The sequence below is a fragment of the Danio rerio genome, chromosome 20, assembly GCF_049306965.1.
Source record: "Danio rerio strain Tuebingen ecotype United States chromosome 20, GRCz12tu, whole genome shotgun sequence".
Taxonomy (NCBI): domain Eukaryota; kingdom Metazoa; phylum Chordata; class Actinopteri; order Cypriniformes; family Danionidae; genus Danio; species Danio rerio.
In genome coordinates, this window is record NC_133195.1 from 55212501 (window position 1) to 55235698 (window position 23198).

The 23198-nt window shown below is 38.3% G+C and overlaps 1 protein-coding gene and 1 long non-coding RNA gene across 10 annotated transcripts in view; one reads left to right on the top strand and one right to left on the bottom strand.

Annotated features, from left to right (window-relative positions):
* dusp10 (dual specificity phosphatase 10) overlaps positions 1 to 17151 on the bottom strand; it is a 30677-nt gene extending 13526 nt beyond the window's left edge. Inside the window, exons 1-3 of one of the 5 annotated variants that reach the window (XR_012396163.1) lie at positions 17023 to 17151; positions 6547 to 7889; positions 371 to 1735 (exon numbers count right to left, since the gene is read on the bottom strand). Coding sequence is in view for 3 of the 5 variants with exons in the window: in XM_003200774.7 (XP_003200822.1) it covers positions 7090 to 7834 (745 nt within the window). In the remaining 2 variants the exon portion in view is untranslated. Of the gene's footprint in view, positions 1 to 370; positions 1736 to 6546; positions 7890 to 8833; positions 9144 to 17022 lie in introns of those variants that run through there. The other 4 variants (XR_012396164.1, XM_003200774.7, XM_068215712.2 and 1 more) reach the window with 4 other exon arrangements.
* LOC141379469 (uncharacterized) overlaps positions 1 to 23198 on the top strand; it is a 126003-nt gene that overhangs the window by 38559 nt on the left and 64246 nt on the right. For 3 of the 5 annotated variants that reach the window (XR_012396216.1, XR_012396212.1, XR_012396214.1), the window contains exon 2: positions 7590 to 7917. The exons of the other annotated variants lie outside the window; for them this stretch is intronic. This is a non-coding gene — a long non-coding RNA (uncharacterized lncRNA). The remainder of the gene's footprint in view (positions 1 to 7589; positions 7918 to 23198) is intronic. 5 annotated transcript variants of the gene reach the window in all.

Below are 23198 nucleotides of genomic sequence, written 5' to 3' on the forward strand. Positions count from 1 at the left end.
ATCATTGGCGATGAAAATAAACAATGTTCAATAAGATGTGCTTGTGTTTACTCACTGTTTATTCAGTTAAACATGAATGCTGAACTGTGGGCCTACATCAGCTCAAAACAGCCATTTTTGATCACCTTAATCCGACTAAAGTCAGAACTGAACTAAACAGAAATGGAATTAAGACATGTGGAGTATGCAGATATTAGTGGCATTATTGAACACCGCAATCAAACTATTACCGTCATGTAGGACTTTTCACCATATTTTCCCACAAGATCAATACACACGGCTGTCAGTAAAGAACCGCACACACACACACACACACACACACACACACACACACACGATGCGAAATGTGTACGTTTTTTCTTTTCATTTTCTATGCGTTATTAAATTCCATTACACTCTCACCAGTCCTTACTCCTTATTTGCGTCTAAAGGCTGATTTATACTTCTGCGTCAAACGCTGGTGTATGCTACAGCGCTGACGCATAGCCCATCGCCGTGGCCGTCGGCGTCGCTGACGTGCACCTCTCAAAAAATGTAACTACATGTCGCAACAACGCGTAGCGCAAGCTCTGTGATTGGTCGGCTTGGTAGCGCTGAAGAGTCTGGGCGGGACCGAGAGCCATGCCACTGGCGCGAGCGATTGTTTACAAGTGTGGAGTCCCGTGAAGGAGCTCCGGATGTAAAGTTTTGTTTTGTGTTTACCTCATAGTTAAAGTTGTTGCACGTCCGCCGGTTCCTGCCTCAAAATGAGCGAGTTTGAGCCACTTGTACATCCCGGAAGTGTTCAGGAAAAGCAAAAAAGCAGCGAAGAAACTCGACACAGAGGAACATATACACCTCACTGCCAACTAGCGTTTCGGAAGTGTTAATGCAGACCAACAGAGACAGCAGCAGAAGTATAAATGCACAGCTGCGCGCGTTGCATGCGCCGTGGGTTACGCCGGTCACCTGACGCAGAAGTATAAATCAGGCTTTACACTCCAGTTTGTCACGGGGGCATGAATGAAATGTTCATAAGTGAATGTGAAACTGCCGAACTGTAGATAAAGTCACCGAAAATTACATACAACTCTTACATAAAGCACTTCAGGTAAACACCTTCATTATATTATTGTCTATTAAGGCAAATAACTAAACTACAGATGTCCACGTAAGCGTAGTCAGTAGTGTCTTCGAAGTGAAAGATCCAGAAGGGCATCCTGCTGATTTGATTCAGAAGGGCACTTTTTTGTCAGACGACTCACCGGTCAGGTAAACATCCGCGCTAAAATATTAAGATGAAAGTCATCATAACTTGCGTAGAATAGTCCCAGCTTCCAACCCAATTTTTAGAATAGATTAACGGCGATATTTTCTTTATCACCTGATAGGAGTCTTGCGTTAACGCAGCACGTTAACGCCGATAACAGCCCATCACTAATAAATACACAAACATTCACATGTACCCAGACACATGTGCACACACACTGTAGTTGACGGTGCTGACTCCTCCATCATTCATTACATTAACACAGGAAAATAGAGGTCTGCATTAAATTGCTTAATCTGCAATAAATTTCCGTTTAAAGCGCGGAAGCGCAATATCGTTCCCGACTCCCGAGCGAGAACGCGTATGTATGTGTGTAAATGAAATAGCGCGATGCTGTGTTTAGCCATTTGTTGCTGTGTGTGTATGTATGTGTGTGTGTGCGCACGCGCGAATGAGAGAGAGAGCTTTGCGTGTGTGTGCTTGGTGCTTGTGTGTGTGTGTGTGTGTGTGTGTGTGTGTGTGTGTGTGTGTGTGTGTGTGTGTGTGTGTGTTTGTGTGTGTGTGTTAGTGCGCGCGCGAATGTGAGAGAGAGAGAGAGAGCTTTGTCTGTGTGTGTGTGCGCTTGGTGCTTATGTGTGTGTGTGTTTATACAGACAGCTTGTTATAGGCTGTCTGGACTCTGTATAGCTGGGTGGTTTTCGGTTTCGTTCTCCCCCGCTCTTTAGCGGGATTGGGCGCAGCGGGTAGAAAACGGGGCGGGTCGGCAGCAGGACAACAAATGCTGAATGTAAGCGGGAGCGGTTGGGTTCGGGCTAAAACCTGGCGGGTGCGGGCGGGAGCGGGATTCAAAATTTAGTCCCATGCAGATCTCTACAGGAAAACACCTTCAACTCTCACTCTTTAAAAAAAAAAACAAAAAAAAAAAAAAACACGTGTACCGCTCACAGTAAAACACAAACTCCAACACAACTCAATCAACTCGAAAGCAAATAATGACATTCAGTGCTGGAGGCTAAATTTGAGCACCCCGGTGGCCAATCTTCAGTAATTCCACAAAAACAGTTAAAACCACAGATGTCCAACTCAGCTGCAGAATTAAATGTGCAGCTCAGCTCTCTTGTTTCCACCAAAACTGTTCGTCTGGAGCTCTACAGGATCATTATACATGGCCAGCTGCTATAGCCAAACCTTTGGTCACTTGTACCAATGCCAAACACCAGTTTCAATGTTACCAAAAGTGAAAATCTTGGGCTGTGGACAATGTGAAACATGCATCTCTGATATAAAACTCTTATATAACTACATAAAACTTTTATGAGTCCACCATCCAGGAGAGTTACAGCGTGGAGAAGCCCCAAAAGAAGCCCCAGACTGCTCTATGTTCAGTTATACACTATATACACATGCACACATATAATATCAATAATTACTTAGAAATTGAAGATGCTGTTTGTACGTTTTTGACTCTTCTAAAGCTTAAAATACCATCATATTTTTGCAGATATTTCAGAAACATGCTCAGTGAACATTCATTATCTGAAAAACAATGCTTAAGTCTGATATACTGCTTGTGTGTGTAAATGTGAATTACGTGCCGGAACAGTGGTCTTTGTTTTGGTCATTTAACCCGCCCACTGCCAGTTTAGCCAGTTATATTTCAGCAACCCGGGTTGCCAGATAGTGGAAAACAGCATATTTCATTCATTCAGAAAAGCTCTTAAAGCATGCGCTCGCTACCAAAATGCGACCTCTGGTGGACAGTAGCAGACTCTGAAGTGAGATTCAGATTCAGAGTTCCACATGAGGTGGTTATTAATTAGCTAATTATATAAATATTAGAAATGTAAACATTAGTTGAGCAGGTTACATTGTAACCCCGAGTCCTAACAACACGCTACATGACGAGATTTGCAGTGATGAGTAATTGGGCTGTTTGCCCCAGACGAAACACGACAGAAATGTAAATACAGCCAATCAGAAGCACAGAATAGTGCACTCACTGCACTCCAGCCATATGGTAAGGTTTATAATCTAATGATCACATATTAAAGCTCTTTAACATGATTAAATGTAGATGCTGGATCACGGATATGAGTCTCAGTTCTAGAGTTCAGTTTCAGACGGTTTATTTTATTTTCCAGATCTCGTTTAAGCCCCGGCTGGGTCAGTTGGCATTTCTGTGTGGAGTTTGCATGTTATCCCCATGTTGGCATGGGTTTCCTCTGGAGCGGTTTCCATCACAGTCCAAGGACATGCGATATAGGTGAATTGAATAAACTAAATTGTCCGTAGTGTAAGTATAAATGCAAGAGTGTACTGTATGATTGTTACGGCTGGAAGGGCATCCGCTGTGTAAAACATATACTGGATAAGTTGGCGGTTCATTCCGCTGTGGCGACCCCAGATTAATAAAGGGACTAAGCCGAAAACAAAATGAATGAATGAAGAAAAATTTCAGGTCTAAAGATTTTGCCTTCAACTACCAAGTCTATCTGAAAGGCAGTAATCACAAAAGCATTTCAAAAACAAGTCCAAAACTTCAGCACAGGAGACTTGCAAATCTGACCATTTTACTGATATGGTTTTGTTCAAGCAGTTTAAAACGCTTCGTTATAGATGTTTTAGCTCTGCCAAACGTCCACATGGATTCAGAACAAACAGCATGTGGTGTATCAGATGAAGGTCTGCCATTCTGAATTACAAACAGTCAATTGGCAGCAAAACTAGATCTTTTCATCATTTCTGAACCCTACTGAAAGATCAAGACCTCGTGTACAACTTCAGCATCTGAACCCTGCTGAACTCTTTCAATTTGGCCCTTTGAGGCTTTCATCCAAATGGTGGCGTTTTGGTGACTATCCCTTTAAATTCAAGTTCTCAATTGCAAGAACGCTGAGAACGGACTTGCATTCTTGTGGAGACCATTCTTGCCAGGTTACCTCGGTTAACTCGAGAGACCGCGAGAAAACAGAATGCATCCTCTGAGAAATTAGATGCTGCATTTTTCCTGATGGTCACATGACCTTCGCTCATTTTAATAGAAATTATTTAAAAATTACAGCATTCATGCAATGATTTATCGTTTTTCCCCTTTTCACAATATATACTATAAAACCGCTGAACGGACGCAAGTACGCTTAAGAACTCTAATGGCGGATGGCTGCTTCTTACTCAGGGCTGTTTATGATAATGAGGGAGAGATGGTCACTAGTGGGCGGGGTTTCCCCCTTTGATGACACGTACAAAGGGAAAATGTCAATCATAGTGTTTCTGCAGACTCTCCCTCATCAGCATAAACCATAGATATATACACTAGATATCGCATAGGGACCCTGAGCATGCGTCAATAGCGCCGCCACATTGGTACAGTGCTCCCAGGACAAATATCATTCAACCGCACTAGTCAAGACAGTGTTATTACGTGAAGATGCGGGACTTTATCGCTGTCTACGGGTGTAGTAACGAGCAAACAAAGAAAACAAAGCACAAAGGCAGAACATTTCATAGGTAATATTAAGTTTTACGTTTTTGTATGTTCTGAACTTTTGTGCTAATCAGGTAACATTATTGATGATAATACAGTCACTTACTGCATTCACCATAAGGCAAAGCTGCTCCAACTCGCACTAAACACTCGGCTTATGCTAGTTTTGTTGAATAACCTGAGCAAACAATGCAAAAGAAATATGACAACGAGATGCTGCGCTGCCAGAAACTTGTATTATTGTCAGCTAACGTTAGTGAAAGAGTCGTTCGGTGGATTCATTCACAAACGAATCGCTCCCTCCGTCAGTATGAGAAGTGAAAGCAGGAGAGGAGGTGTGTTTCAGGACATGATTAGATCAAGTTTAACAGGGAGGGTGAATAGTACATTTCTGTACACACAAACACAAGCTTTTTGTCAGGAATGCCCGTGCGGTCACTGATCCATCAATGTAGAAAAGTGATGTAAAATTATAATTTTCGTAATTAAAAAAAAAAATTGCATACTAACATCCAGGAAAACTCCCGATCATAGACATGTGTATATCTCTGGTTTGGATGACCACAGTCCTCCACTGTACCTTGGTCCTGCATTTATTTCAAAGGAGCGCTACCCTGTTCCAAAATGGCAGCTGTTTTGATGCATTCCTTCCAATAGACAACAACAGGGTAGGCGGCATCTAATGTATATATCTATGAGCATAAACAGCCCTGAGTGAGAAGCAGTCATCCGCCATTAGAATTTTAAGTCTGCTGCATAGCTCCGCCCTCTTTAAAAAAGAGCACAATCTCATTTGAATTTAAAGCGACCAAAATGGTACAGGGTCAGGTCCAAAGCGACTAATTATGTGGTATTTTAAGCTGAAACTTCACACAAACACACACACACTCTAGGGCCATCAGATACTTATTTTACATCTTGTAAACAGAGAGATAATAGGTCCCCTTTAAAATGACAATAATATCACTAGGCGCAATCATTCCTGTGACAATATATTGCACATCAAAAATTCTTTATTTTGTGACAGGCCTTTAGCTGGGTTGTTCATCAGAGCACATGGCCGTCACAGCGAGTGCTCGGCTGAACAGAGCAACTCTGAGCTGCCAGCTGGACAGGCCTGCAGGACACACACGAGCAACACACTCCAGTGCTCTCTACTACTGCACCACTACATCTCCTATCACACAGTGGGGGAAATAAGTATTGAACAAATTGTCATGTCGTTTCCTGGGAATAATATTTTTAAAGGAGCTGTTGACATGGAATTGAAGCAGATTTTAGTAATAAAAAAAAACTATACAGAAATAAATCAAACTGAATCTGAAAACTAGTTTTGTGTAATGCTGCTTTCACACCAGACGCGTCAAGCGGGAGTGATTTACATGTTAAGTCAATGCAAACGCGCGAATGGACATCCTGCGGCGCGAATGACACAAATTGCGCGAATGGCGGGGGCGAATTGAGCGTTTTGCGCGTTTGACGCGCTTAACGAGCGTTTCGCCTGAATCTTTCGATTTCGAAAATCTGAACTTCAGCGTACATTCGCGCCGCGTTAACCAATCAGAAGCTTGCTCTTGTGGGGGTGTGATTGTGACGTAGAACCTGTTGTCGGTGTTTCGAGGGAAATCCTCCAGCCTTCACCGACAACAGTTCATCAAACTGGGCTGGGCTCAGTCAGAAGCACCACTGAAAGCCTCCGTCATCTAGGTTAAGTTTCTGGAGGAGTTTGAGCTCACAGAGCTGGATGCACCTCTAAAAGGATGTAGTGGACTCAGACCCGCTGCAGCGCATGACAGAGTGTGTGTGTGGTCACGTGATGTGTGTTTTCAGAGGTATAGTTTCAATTCAATTCAGCTTTATTTGTATAGCGCTTTTACAATGTAGATTGTGTCAAAGCAGCTTCACATAAATGCTCATAGTAACTGGAACAGTGTAGTTCAGTTGTCAGTGTTTAAGTTCAGTTCAGTTCAGTTTAGCTCAGTTCAGTGTGATTTAAAATCATTACTGAGAGTTCAAACACTGAAGAGCAAATTCATCGATGCGTAGCTCTACCAATCCTGAACCATGCGAGCCAGTGGCGACAGCGGAGAGGGAAAAAAAACTTCACCTGATAGGAGAATGAAGACAAAAAACCTTGAGAGAACCAGACTCAGTTCGGCACGACCATGTATATAGTGTGGATGGAGATTTTTTCAGAAACAGTAGGTGAAACTCCAGTGTGGACGTGAATCATTTTCATACTAAAATGCCATATTAAAACTAAAACGTGTTAGTGTTAGACCTCAGTCTCCAAGAGGTAGAGGTGAGCGCAAGGGCTAAGTGCTTTAATAATGATTTAAGAGAAACATCTGCCTACCTTTCAGAACGATGGGGTCTTTTCCTTCCCTACGTAGTGACTCCAAAACCACATGCAGCGGCTGAGACGGTGTCAACCGTCCCGGGTCCACTGTGCTCTCATCATACACCACCAGCTCTTTAGAAAAAATCCCTTTAAACGAGTCCTTGCTCTGCCGGCAGGAGATCAGGTCCAGGACGGTGATTTTACCCTGCTGGAGGCGCCGGCGGCTGATCTTGTCAGAGCAGTTAATATGCATCGCACCCCTAATGTGGCTCTTATTGAACTCCAAAAACGGCCGACAATCGATAATAACGGGAACCGGACCGATCGGGTGACCTAATGGACAATGCGTCAGCTTTTTAGCCAGCTCATTAGGGTGGATGACCCGCATGCCGCCCCGGGTCAGGCTGGAGGTGAGGCTGGGTGCACTGCCGTGCACACTCCCCTGCTGGACGCCATATCCCGATCCAGAGTGTAAATTGGGGCTGCTGGCGCTGACCTGGCCGTCTTTTTCATAGGTGGTCACGGTGCAACAGCTGGCACTGCTGCATCCACACGTCAGCGAGCGTGTGGAGCCGCTGGACGAGGGCATATACGAAAGCGTGGCGGCCTGGATTTTCACCACGGTGGTGCTGCTGATTACCGTGGTCTTGCCGACGGTGGTTTCCAGGTAGCTGGTGTCCAGGCGAAGTCGGAGTTCCTGAGGTCGGATAGGCCTTGGCAGCGCCACCACAATTCTGTCGTCTAGAGGAGACGGAGGCATGGAGAGACCACAGAGGGCTGGCACAGCACGGAGAACTCAGACGTCCTGACGAGCACTGGAAAACACAACAGAGTCATCGAACAGTGAGTACGCTACACCAAAGACTAAAGAATAGGGATGTAACGGTATCAGAATTTCACGGTACGGTAATACCTCGGTATGAATGTCACGGTACGGTATTTATTGAATCATTTACAGGAAAAAACAAAACTTATGAAAATACTCCAAAAAAGTGCCAAAAGTGTCAATGACATACAAATTAGCCATCTATCTGTAAGCTTTGAAACAGGAACTTCAATTTTAATAACAAAAAATTATTAAACCATGTAAAAATAATAAAGTTTCAATTTAGTATTGTTGAAAACTCATCACATTCAACATTTAATCACACTCGCCCATCTACACAGATGAGAGCTCTGCTAGTCGGACTTCTCATCAAGCATCTCCCGCTGGATCTAATCTCACTATATTTAATTATTAAACGGGATATTTCATTCATCTTGTTGTCTTTATCTAACGACATATTCCCTGACTTTGGTCATTGGAATCTATTACTTGTTCTCAGGTAACGTGTTTTGGCTGAGCGCAAAGATAAGTTAATGATTAATGTAACCACGTACATTCTGTATATTGACTGATCGCTTGCCTTTATTTCCTATAATGTATAAACTTATTGTATGTTATACTTTTAAAATGGCCATTATCGATTATTAAAACAGATACTCAGCAAAAGAGAGGCTGTGTTTCGTATTTTCACTGAAATTGAAAGGAGGCAGTTGTTATCGGCTCCGTTTTGTTATAAATATCCTCACAGTGAAGATGACTCTCATATATGCAGCACGACGCCTCAACATGTCTGCTGTCTAAGTTGCTAATATTAAAATGAAAATAGGCAGTTCCTTAAATCATGTTTACATTTTATTGTTAATAAAGTGAAACAACGAAGCCAGGGTGATGTGAATGAAGTTATAAAGTACACTGTTCCCTTTGAAGATTTACCCGTGTCCTCGGTATAATCTGCTTTTCCATATCAAACTGAGAAGAAGAGACTGCAGCCTTGATCAAACTTGCGAAGTCTGAACTTACAAGGAGATGATGCAGGACTGAACTGTGCGTGTTAGGCTACTTAATATTCAGGAAAAGCACCAATCAGAGAGGCGAATGTCTGCAGCCCCGACTCAGTTTTCAGATGTCTCCGTTTTCCATTATCCACACTGAGACATTATCCACACATTTCGAAACGCTCCGTTTTCGGCGCTCGAGAGCTCTTTTCATCCCCGCTTCTAGCAGCACACTCCATTTCCGCATTACTGGATCTGTAGCGACAACAGACCGCAAGGGATGATGGTCAAGCAGGGGCTGATGGGTATTGTAGTTTTCGCTACCTCCCGTTCGCTTCATTCGCCTAAGCAAATTTTCTCAGAAGACCTATAGTTTTACCGAGTCATGCGACTTCGGTAATATCGAAAAAAATTAATATTGCGGTATGACGGTATTTACAATACCGTTACATCCCTACTAAAGAATACACAAGACATGTCACTCGCATAGTTTTAAATGGGGAAAAGTGTAAAAGGCAATATTGCGAATAAAGCCCCGCTTACTAGGCGATTTTTATTTTTATTTTTTTCGACTAATTCAAATTTACGTTTTAGGTTTAAGGCTGATTTATACTTCTGCGTCAAACACCGGCGTATGCTACGGCGCTGACGCATAGCCCTTCGTCGTGGCCGTCGCCATCACTGACGTGCACCTCTCAAAAAATGTAACTACATGTCGCAACGACGCGTAGCGTAAGCTCTGTGATTGGTCGGCTTGGTAGAGCTGACGAGTCTGGGCGGGACCGAGAGCCGCGCGAATGGCGCAAGCAATTGTTTACAAGTGTGGAGTCCCGTGAAGGAGCTCCGGGTGAAAAGTTTTGTTTTGTGTTTACCTCATAGTTAAAGTTGTTGCACGTCCCACCAGTTCCAAGAAAGCAGCGAAGAAACTCGACACAGAGGAACAGTTACACCTCACTGCCAACTAGCGTTTCAGAAGTGTTAATGCAGACCGACAGAGACGGCACGCAGAAGTATAAATGCACAGCCACGCGCGTTGCATGCGCCGTGAGTTACGCCGGTCACCTGACACAGAAGTATAAATCAGGCTTTACGTTTCAAATCGAGAAATCGCGATTTTTAAAAAAAAATATATTTAATACATTATAATGGCACCAATGCGCTTTGGTTCACTCTATGAAGCAGGAAGCACACCAGAACCTCTCGGCTAAACAGGTTTCTATACACACACCGGCGCGGTCCAGCCACGATTCAGGAGGCAGTTCATATTTCAGCCACGCCACAGAGCGCCATCTGATTGGTTTCATGTTAAATATCATGCAAATGTGCGCGTCTGGTGTGTGATAGTTTAAACTGTCATGTGCGCGCCGTGTCGTGGCGCTTCTGGTGTACGACCTGCTTGACTGCCTGTTAAAGCGTAAAGTCATGTAGGATTTTACTTGTTGCATTAGTCTGAGTCACGTCTGTGTGGATTGTCAAGACATTCCCTCATCAAGTCGATAAACTCGATCTCAACATGTATGAAGGACGTAAAACCCTGCCATGTGAAAAACCGCGCCGATCTTTTGGTTCGAACACGAGTAGAGGTGAGGGCCAGTAGCAGCGAAAATGAAAGTACCCGCCCCCCATGACGTCATTTAGCGGACCTAGTTGAAAACCAGACAGATCAGGCAGCATGATACAGAGAGTGGATCAAAGCGCATCAAATGATCGGTATTTAAAAGGGGAAAAAGGAAAAATAGATTAAATATATTAATTTATATTAGACACACATCTGGTGCTTGTATTTGCTCCTGCTATACGTCCATAACTTCACACATTGGGTTAAATTAGGCTTTACAGTTTCCATGTTCAGTCCTTTTCTTCCACTGTATCTTTTGAAGAAAAAGGCAGCAGCTTTACAACCTGTCATTCAATCAGAAGACAAAGCGAAAGCCGAGCTGACAGCCAATCTTTCCTAGGCTCAGCAAAACTTACCTCTAAAATACCTCTGTATTCCTGCAAGTGCAATATTTACACAACTATTTCTTACTCAAATCTTCAGCAACGCTATTTAACTCATGAATATTTTACATTTATTTACACCTTGACTGATTTTTGTATGACATGGCCATTAAAAATACAATGTTCCTTAACAGATGTTTTTTCAAGTTACTTTTAAAGAGAATGTTACTTCAGTCATGTTGTTGTAATGTTTTGAGAAGACTAGTAACACAATAAAAAAAAAAAAAAAAAATCGAAATCCTGAATCTGTCAAACTTTATAAAAAAACCTAGATTTTTTTTTTTTTGCCAAATGGCCCAGCCCTACCGCTTACTAGTCGAGTAGCCAATCATCGATCAATTTAGATCAGGGGTGTCAAATGTACAGCCTGCGGGCTTGATCAGGCCAGCAAACGGGTTTAATGCGGCCCGCGGGATAATTCTGTAAAGTACAAAAATGAGCTGCAATTTTTTTAATAAAAGAAACTGCTGTTCTGATTGTGTCCACTGGATGGTGTCAGTTTGACAGCCTTCTCAGAAGCTTTCAGTTAAGATGAACACCGTTTCTATAGTTATACTTTATTTATAGATAAAGTATGACTCTGCATATAATCACTCTATCATGCTGGAGTTTATAGCCGTTTCGCTTTATTTCAGGACGCATTAACACTGCTCTGAAGGTCTAATCGCTGTTTTAAGTTATCCAGAGCTGTATGAATGTAAAATTTTTAAATATCACAATCGTATTAAATATTACAATTGTAACAGACAGCAACACTTTTGCACAATCGATACCCAGCTGATTCAGTCGTTTCATAAGAGGACCGCGCTTCTTCTCTGTTTTCTTTGTCAACATAAAGGCAGTGAGATTATTTTCGGCCCCTTGTTCAACTGCAAGACATATTTGACCTGCGGGACGATAACGTATAACCCGTGCCTACAGACACATTTGCCAAAGAAGCAAAATGAAAGAAGAATATGCTGTTTAACAGACGTGTTGATGCCAAAAAAGCGCTGATGTTGACCTGGATCCATAAACGCAACAAATAGGCTTTACCTTTTATTTTAGAGCTTATAAAGCATGTATGCACATTAATGCAATATCATATTTAAACAACAAAACTGTTTACAAAAAGTCAACATATGCGCGTGTTGTTGTCTTCTCATCACTTAGCGCGCGCACTTGAGGCGCGATGGAGAGAAAGGAAACCACATCAAGACATAATCTTTAAAATAATGATTTCTATTAAAAATGTAAAAAGGTTTTGTGATTATAATAATAACAGCGGGGCATTAAATATATGCATATTTTCCGTGGAGCGAGCGATTTGAAGAAGTCTGCTATTTTATTTTTGACGAAAGACAAAAATATGACTGGAAAAAAAACAGCCTATGCCGGTTATTAAAAATAATCAGTCAATATTTTCGATTTGTAATATAAATTAATTATTTAAGTGGAAAATAATTTAGGGCAGTTCTATTTATTTTATTTAGTTTATTCTGCTTTTCTGTGCTAAACACTGCAGGTGGGTGAAAATGCTCTGTTGTATTGTTCTATTATTAATATGCTAGCAAATAAAAATAAATCAGTATTTTATGCAATATTTAATGTGTCAGACACAAAATAGACACGTCAATTTGTTTAATATAAAATTAATAGTAATCTGACCAGTTAACCGTTAATAACCGATTAATGAGCGGCGGTTGTCGGTTAGCAAAATTAACCGAAATGAGCATCCCTATTCTGCACACATGACTAAATGCTTGCCTTTATTTCCTATAATGTATAAACTTATTGGGAACACTTTACAATAAGGTTCATAAGTTAATGCGTTTACTAACATGAACTAATCATGAACAACACATATACAGCATTTATTAATCATAATTGAACATTTACTAATGCATTATTAACATCCATGCTTGTTAACATTAGTTAATGCACCGTGAGTTAACATGAACTAACAATGAACTACTGTATTTTCATTAACTAACGTTTATTAACATTAATAAATACTGTAGTAAATGTATTATTCATTGTTTGTTCATGTTAGTAAATGCATTAATTAACATTAACTAATAAACCTTATTGTATTGTGTGACCAACTTATTGTACGTTTTACTTCTATAATGGCCATTATTGATTATTAAACCTGATATTCAGCAAAGGAGAGGGAATGTTTCATATTTTTCTATAAAAGTGAAAGGAGGCAGTGATGTTATGGCTCTGTTTTGTTATAAATATTCATACAGTAAAGATGACGATCATATAAATATGTAGATACAAGATGCCTCAATATTTTGTGTCTGTTAAGCTCTTAATATCTAAATGAAAAAGGGCTGTTCCTCATGTTTTCATTTTATTAAGAAAGTGAAACAACGTAGCCAGTTGATGTAAATGACGTTATACAGTAGCCTAAACTGTTCCCTTTGAAGAATTACCCGACGTATCCTTGGGGAGTTTGTTTACTGTATCAAACTTCTGATGTATGAACTTAAGGAGAGGATGTAAGACTGAACTGTGCGCACTTAATATTGAGGAAAAAGCCTCAATCACAGAGGTGAATGCCCCCCCCCCCCCCCCCCCCCCCCCACATCCACACTAACACGGAGCAACAGTGTTTTAAAACCAAACGGCCTTTTCAGCGTTACCAAAACACTTCATTTTCAGGGCGCTCGAAAACTCCAGGGTATTGTGGATGGAAGGGGTAACCGTAGCAAAACGTAAGCGTTTTAAATCTTTATTTATACATGTAAAAGGTGCCCAAGACTCAAAAGCCCTCAGATTTTACCCTGCTAGGGGTTTCGGCGGCTGATCTTGTCAACGGTTAATATGCATCACACTCATAATGTGGCTCTTATTAGACTCCAAAAGTGGCCGACAATCGATGATTATGGGAACCGGACCGATAGGGTGACCTAATGGGCAATGCATCAGATTTTTTAGCCAGCTCAAAATCACCTTATCCTGCTGAGTGGATCAAAACATCCCCAACAGCACAAAAGGGGTTACGTGTGGGAAGTAGGATTGTAACAATATACCGGTATGACGGTCTACCACGATTTGAACGTGCACGATTATCATACCATGAACAATTGCATATCAACGGTTTTAACCTTTAAAGACCGAGACAGCCGCCCGCGGCTAAAAATAAGTATTGCTCTTAAATGTTTAATCACTTTTGATCCGCTGATCCGATTCATACAATTCAAAGATTGGCATAAAGAAGAGAATCTCAGTGCTGTATCACATAACATTCGGACTTTCAGAGGCTCCGGAATCAGTGCGGTTACGTCATCAAAATTTGACAACACTGATTTGACAAAGAAACGCTCGTCACTGTGTCTCCGGACAAATCAGACATGATACATTGATGCATTGTCCCTCCTCCATGCCCAGATTGGTTCAAACTCGCTATATCACAACCAATAAGCATAGGTTTCGCTTTTGTTTGTGGACAAACAATGAGCTTTTTGAACAACACGGAATGAGAGATAGGCATACATTTATGCGTGGCTAAATAAAACGCAAAAAAAAAAGTTTTGCATGAAATAATTCTCATACTAAGTACTTTTGCATGCACAGCAGCACAGAAACATGACAAAACAGTGACACAGCAAAGACGAACTGCTGCTCTTGCTGTTTTCAAAAGACGCAAATGAAGGTGCAGCTGTTTGTCTGCATTGCAGACAACCATATCCAAATCCATATCCACAGACAACCATATCCATGCTGGCACATAAAACCTAAGGATGTTCCATATTGAATCTAGTTTCGTTATGTAACTATTTATAGTATAGTAAATATTTATATCTATTTTTTACTGAGGATTTGCACCATGTTTATTTGGACTTTGACACATTATTTATTATTTTCTTATTTTTTTTATTTGTTCATTGTAAGTGGTGTTGTTTATAGTAACTAAAAATATATTATTTGGAAAAAGTCAAATTTGCTTCACTGTTCTATTATTTTGTAACATTTGTAACATACCGTATACCGCGAAACCGTCAAACCGTGGTATTGTTTTAGACGATTATCATACCGTAAAAAATTCATACCGTTACAACCCTAGTGGGAAGCCAGGACTTAAACCAGTGATCTTCTTGCAAAAACGTATTAGTGTTGATATGGCCTAACTGTACGTTATAGATTTTGAGAAAACTATCCATTAAAGACTGCATCTACACTACCTGGCAAAAGTCTTGTCTTGTATCCCAGTTGTAAGAGCTACAAGTTATAACTTGACTTCTAGTTGATCATTTGGAAAAGTGTCAGAAGGTTTATTTTTCTGATGAATCATCTGTTGATCTGCATCCCAATCATCACCAATACTGCAGAAGACCTACTGGAACCAGCATGGACCCAAGATTCTCTCAGACATCAGTCAAGTTTGGTGAAGGAGACATCATGGTTTGGGGTTACATTCAGTGTGGGGGCGTGCGAGAGATCTGCAGAGTGGATGATCAACATCAACAGCCTGAGATATCAAGACATTTGTGCTGCCCATTACATTACAAACCACAGGAGAGGGACAATTCTCCAGCAGGATAGCGCTCATGCTCATACTTCAGCCTCCACATCAAAGATCCTGAAAGCAGAGAAGGTCAAGCTGCTCCAGGATTGGCCAGCCCAGTCACCAGAAATGAACATTATTGAGCATGATGAAGGAGGAGGAGTTGAAGATGAACACAAAGACTCTTGATGAACTCTGGGAGTCCTGCAGGAACGCTTTCTTCTTCATTCCAGATGACTTTATTAATCAGTGATTTGAGTCATGTCAGAGATGTATGGATGCAGTCCTCCAAGCTCATGATGGAGTCAGACACAATATTCATTCTGTCTCCACTGCAGCAGGACTTTATATTCTATACTGGACATTTTTTCTGTTCAGTGATGAGACTTTAATCTAAGTAAAGTCAGACCTTACTCTCCTAATGAAATCATTAATAATCAAGACATGATCATATTTTATTGTGCTCAAGTAAGCGTCATCTAGAGGACTTTGCTTTTCATATAAGACACTTCTGACACCAAATGATCAACTAGACGTCAGGTTATTATTTGCTGTTCCCAAAACTTGGATAGGCGACCAGACTTTTGTCAGGTAGTTGTACATGTCCCAAATAGGAACAGCCTGAACTAAAACTGTGTGTGTATCTGCACTGACACTGTATAGTGTTTTTTATTTTTATATATATATTTTTTAGCTTAAACAACACTAAATATTCAATCAGCAAGCATGCAAGTGCCAGGATATGCTTCAAACTTTGAGAACAACAGCTGTATAGATTGCATCTATACATTCTGAATGCCAACAGACACTCTGTACTCTTAATGCAAAGGTTCGGCAATAACATTCAGAGCTTTTTATGCACGGACTTTGGTGTAAACTTGAAGAATAGTGTTAAAATAACCTATCTGACATATGTATAACTGATGAAGGACATGCAGAACTTTCAGGGCTCTTTTTTTTTTTTTAACATCCAAATGTTCTGCATGCATATGAACAGTCTGTACTCTCCATGCACAGGCCAGGACTGAACCTACAGAGCTTTTTGTTGGCTAGTTTTGCTTGTATATATATTTATTTTTGTGCATGATTTTGGATGTAAATGCAGGATGTCTGTTAACCACACTGTCACTCACATTACTCAACGCACTCCATCAGCAAGCCAGTGCATAAGTGACAGGAGATGTGCAGAACTTTGAGATATCCGGCTTGCACACAAATCTCATTTCCACATCTACATGATCCATTCTCTGAAGCATGCATCTGATTGCACGAGACACTTCCACGACCCCATCACATTCAAAAGAGCACACAGCCTATAATCCCGAACACAGCATGTGGACGTGCTGGGAATAAAATATGGAAGAATTCTGCATCTAAGGCTAGACATCATCATTATTTCATGCAGTGACAATGCATGCAATACAGAGATCCTCTTCACTGAACAGCACAGGAGGAATATCATCACTCAACTTCAGGCTGATAACAGTAATGCATGCTAATTAAGTTTCACATCAGGTCAAAGCAGCATCTATAACACAACCTATAGGTCTGTTTTGGGTGGGACTGTACCACTGTCATCTGCTTGGCGATTTTAACAACTCCGGATAGTTTAATATGAGGGTTACACTCACGTTAAATGTGTGTGTTTCAGCCGTGTTTTCCTCCGCAGTTTCAGTTATTGATCAGTCTGAGCCGTTCAGCCGGTCCCGGCGCTGGAGAACCGCAACATTTTCCTCCCGTCCTGCTTTGCTGTGTGTTCTGGGCTGTATTTGGAGTTTGTAGCGGGTCTGCACTAGTATCACTTCAGACTGACGGGAGTTTGAGCCAATGGAGCACCGCACTGGAGAGCAGCGGCGGAGCCAAGATGGGCGGAGAGCAGGAAGTGCAGGGTGATGTCATTGAGAGCCAATCAGAGGACAGTTCGCTGAAACCGGATTAAAGAGACGGGGACGAATGTGAACGCGCTGAAAATGATATAAAAATGAAATAAAAAGTGTATAAAAGTAATAGCTAAAATATTTATAAAAAATAATAAACATAAAAACAATTAATACTAGTTCAACAAAATAAAAAAGTAACAATTACAAAATTACAAAACAAAACAAAAAAACGTTAGAATGACAGGACACAAGTGTGAATAAGGAAAAAAATGGTTACTAAAACTATACATATATATATATATATATATATATGTATATATATATACTATATGTATATATATATATATATATACACGCACACAGTTGAAGTCTGAATTTTTTTAAGTATTTCCTAAATGCTGTTTAACGGAGCAGGGAAATGTTTACAGTATGTATGATTATATTTTTTTCTTCTGGATAAAGTCTTATTTGTTTTATTTTGGCTAGAATAAAAGCAGTTTTTAATTTTTTAAAAACAATTTAATGTCATCATGGCGAATAAAAAATAAATCAGTTATTAGAGATGAGTTATTAACTATTATGATTAGAAATGTTTTGAAAACATCTGCTCTCTGTTAAACAGAAATTGGGGGAAAAATAAACAGGGACTAATAATTCTGACTTTAACTGCACATATATATATATATATACAGTTAAACTTTGGCAAAAAAGTAACATACAATCTGTAGTCACCTAAAAAATAAATAAAACTTAACTAATTGTGTTAGTTACTTTTTAAGGATGCAATGTGAATATAAATGTGCTATGTTATTTTATTGTAATTAGCTTTTTTAAAGAGATAAGGTAGACGTAAAATTGTAATATATAACTTTTTTTTCCCAACACTGAAATTGATTAATTATATGTATATATTATAAATAAATGCTGGTTCGAGCCTTGGCTGGGTCAGTCTAACGAGAGTGTATGGGTGTTGATAGGTTGCGGCTGGAATGGTATCCGCTGTGTAAAACATATGCTGGATAGTTGGCAGTTCATTGTGCTGTGGTGACCTCTGATTAATAAAGGGACTAAGCTAAAAAAATGAATTAATATATATATATATATATATATATATATATATATATATATATATATATATATATATATATATATATATATATATATATATATATATATATACAGTTTAAGTCAGAATTATTAGCCCCCTTTTGATTCCCCCCCCCCCCCCCCAAATTATGTTTAACAGAGCAAGGAAATTTTCACATTATGTCTGCTAATATTTTTATTTATTTGTTTTATTTCGGCTAGAATAAAAGCAGTTTTTAATAAAAAAAAATAAAACATTTTGGGACAAAATTATTAGCCCCTTTAAGTTATTTTTTTAAGAACAAACCATCAGTATAGAATAACTTGCCTAATTACCCTAACCTACCTAGTTCACCTTATTAACCTAGTTAAGCCTTTAAATGTCACTTTAAGCTGTATAGAAGTGTCTTGAAAAATATCAAGTAAAATATTATTTACTGTCATCATGACAAAGATGAAATAAATCAGTTATTAGAAATAAGTTTCTAAAACTATTATGTTTAGAAATGTGTGGAAACAATCTTCCCTCCATTAAACAGAAATTAGGGAAAAAATAAACAGGGGCGCTAATAAGTCAGGAGAGCTAATAATTCTGACTTCAACTGTGTGTGTGTGTGTGTGTGTGTGTGTGTGTGTGTATATATATATATATATCACGTATGAGTTTCACATCGGTTACTTCCATAATGGAGAAGTGTCGCATTCATAACGAAGCTTTTCCTTTATAAATGCAAAGTATGAAATAAAATAAAATCAATCGTGTTTGTTCTATAGCGAGCAACTCTTCTTCTTATGATTAGCATTACTTTTGGGGTTTGTACAGGGGGTACAAACTTTTGGGGTTTAATTCACAGAATTTTTACAAAGTAGGTTTGGTTGCATCCATAACGCATGTTTATTTTCCTCATTTAAAGTACAAAAAAATGTTCACAGCTTCATATTTTCTGGTCCCTTTACTGTGTGGTCAGTTGTTCTGAAAAATATAAACAGAAGTTTCAATATATTGTTGATGTATACTTTCTATGGGAATTTATGTTCTAAGTTTTTACAAATGTCACATCCATAACGCTGGAATTGTGGAATATACATGTGTATATATATATAGATATGTGGAAAAATGAGTTTTGCCATTTGTGTTGTTAAAAATAAAGCCGCAGATGTGATGAAATCTCATCATTACTGCAGTTTGATCGCGTTTCCAGTCTAAGATTTGATCCTTTATGAGATTTGATCCTTTATGAATGACAATGTGGAGGAGCATGTGAAATTCAGGGATAATGCTGTATAAAATGTGAAATGTTAATAAAAAAGGAGAAAAATGGAAACTATACACAGAAAGTGAAGCTTCAGATTGTGAATGGAGGCCTCGTGATTGTGAAACTGTACCGCCATCTTGTGTCATGACAGAATATTGTTTATTAAAAGAGGGATCTTTCCTTTTTATTGATTTTTTTACGTTTCCAAATTGTGCGGCTTTTTTGCTGTTGTTGAAAGCTGTAATTTCATTATAACCATAAAAACAATAACAATAAAATGTCATTTAATCATTAACCCTCAAAGAGTCAGCTTAATTGCTAAATTATTGAAATGTTATTTTATACCTTAGGAGAAGACTTCAGTACAAAATTGTAGAGTCACGTTGACTATTAAAATGTAGTTAAATCATAAAAACGTTTAATTGATAATAATTTAGAATAAAATGATACAATGTAAAATAATTTTAAATTAAAATAATGATTAGTTTTTTGGGGCTGCGTGTGATCTTTAGACTCTTTAATGTATGTAACCTCACTACTCTTGTTCTATATTTCTCAGACACTATATTGACATGTAAACCCCACAAATTATATTCTGACATTTAGTGTTGTAAAAATCATGATATTCACTTTTTTGTTCCCAAAAAAAAAAAAAAATGCGATTAAATTGGACAATATAATGTACTGGAAAGAAATGATTTTACAGTGCAGTAAATGTGTTTCTATTAGTTGAACATAATCAGTTTTGTACATGCACAAAACTTAAGCGCATATTGGAATTCAAGCATTTTTAAATCTTACTTTTAATAATGTACAGTTGAAGTCAGTATTATTAGCCCCCTTTTGATTTTTTTTTCTTCTTTTGTAAATATTTCACAAATGATGTTTAACAGAGCAAGGAAATTTTCACAGTATGTCTGATAATATTTTTTCTTCTGGAGAAAGTCTTATTTGTTTTATTTCGGCAAGAAAAAAAGCAGTTTAAAATTTATTTAAAGCCATTTTTGGGACAAAATTATCAGCCCTTTTAAGTTAATTTTTTTTTCGAAAGCGTAAAGAACAAACCATCGTTATACAATAACTTGCCTAATTACCCTAACTTGCCTATTTAACCTAATTAACCTAGTTAAGCCTTTAAATGTCACTTTAAGCTGTATAGAAGTGTCTTGAAAAATATCAAGTAAAATATTATTCACTGTCATCATGGCAAAGATGAAATAAATTAGTTATTAGAAATAAGTTTTTAAAACTATTATGCTTAGAAACGTGCTGAAACAATCTTCCCTCCATTAAACAGAAATTAGGGAAAAAAATAAACAGGGGCGCTAATAAGTCAGGAGGGCTAATAATTCTGACTTCAACTGTAAGTCAAATGGACTCATTTAATTTTATTAATTGCACTACTCGATTTTACAGTGGAGTCTATTTTAGTTCATGCCAATTGTTCTTAAGTTAAGCATACTCCATTTTGGCACATGCATTTTTTTAATGCAAATTTTCAACTTCTACGTGCATCTTGGCCAGTGGTGAAAAGAGTTTTGCAAAGTCTATATATAAACGCTGAGTAATATTTACACCAGATACTTTTACTCTACTTGCACTTTTTTTTTAGGCAAGTAATGATACTTTTACTTAAGTATGACTTTTCAGAAGTACTCAAGAGTAGTGAGTCATACGCTGTAAAAAAAGTTGATGCGTTTACATGCAATTTTTGGATGTGTGTAAACGTAACATTCTGTAGTGCATTTAGTTATTGCCCAGCAGGCACACAACATCATAAAACGTTAATTATACTGTAGGTTAGATATAGATTGTGATGTCAGGTGACCAAAATTCAATATCTAGCCAGCATCTAAGGACAACATTATTTTGACGTCCAATAATGACATCAAATGATGTGGATTTTTGGTTGATTTTTTATTTTTTTTTTTAGTTTTGTGAAAAAGTGACCAAAGTCGAGCCAACATCTTAAACCATCATATTGATGCCAAATACTGACATTATTTCATTAGGTATGGTATGGCAACCAAAATTGAACATCTGATAGACGTCATAGTGGTAACGTCAACCTGTAAAAAAATTAGACGTTGATATTTGGTTGGACTTTGGATATTGACATTAGCCTGACGTTGGGTTCTGACGTCAACATGATTTTCATTTCCAGACAAAATGCAATGTCCTCATGACGTTGGGGTACAACGTCAATCTGACGTCATGTTGACGTCCTGTACCTGCTGGGTGTTTAAGGCCATTTCTGTCATTATACAGTAAACATCCGTCAACTTCTCATCAGTGTCATGCATTTAAACAGTCTCTGGGTCAATGCATGTACAGATTTTGGACATCTTCTTGAACACTTATAATGCTTCCAAACAGTTTGCTGAAATTATGATAGTCCATGTCTTGAGGTAGTTCATGATGTGATTTACCTTCTATGAGCGATTTGATTGGACATGAATCACAGGACTGTTTTTTTTTTTAATCCCCATAAGAAAAAATAGTGATATAATAGTACAGATATAGCACTAAACATGTACTACAGGGAAAGAAGATTTTTATTAAAACTATTAAGTAAATTACAATTCCTGAAAGAAAAAAAACAAACAAACAGCTCGGTTACAGTAGTTTGAGTATTTGTAATTAGTTACTTTACACCACTGGTCTTGGTATTTCTATTAAGCATGTTTTATTCAATGTTTTAAAATGCATATAAAAATAAGTGAATAGAAACGTTGCTAGTTGTCGCATTGCACTGAAATTTTTAATTTTTTTTGCTGCTTGTTGAAACTACTTTTTAAAAATGAGCTAAACCAGCTCAAATTTTGAGTATTTTGGGGACTACTTAACTGTTTTATGGTCAGTCCACCTAAGTAAAAAATGTAAATAAAAAGGTGAACATACTCAGTTTTGCACATGTTTTTATGCAAATATTTTTTATTATTTATGCGCATATTGGCATTTACATTAAGAAATTTTTAGTCCAGTTTTGCAAAATATGCATAAAAAGAAGCATAGAAATGCAGCTAGATGTTGCATTGTGCTCAAAAAAAATTTTTAATTACTTTTTAAAATGAGTTGAACTAACACAATTATTGAGATTTTTGGGTGAATAACTTGAATAAAAAAATGTAGGTGAAGTGAATTTATTTTTCTTAATTAACTTGATTTTACAGTGCAGTAAATGTTTCTACTGTAGTTTATGCACAGTTTTTTTATCGGATAAAAAGGTGAAGTACTCCATTTTCCACATGCGCTTTTCTTAATGCATATTTTTATTATTTATGCGCATATTGGCCTTTACATTAAGAATTTTAAAATCCGATATTGCAAAATGTGAATAAAAATAAGCAGATGGAAAAGTAGAATTGCACTCAAAAAATAATATTTTTTCTGCTTGTTCAAACTACTTATTTAAAATGAGCTCCAACACAATTCCTGAGGTTTTTTAAAGGACTACTTAAGTAAAAAATTCTTAAGTTAAAAATTGTAAGTCAAGTGAACTCATTTTACCTAATTATTTGATTTTACAGTGTAGTAATTGTATTTCCATTGTAGTTTATGAACAATTTTTCTTATCCGGTAAAA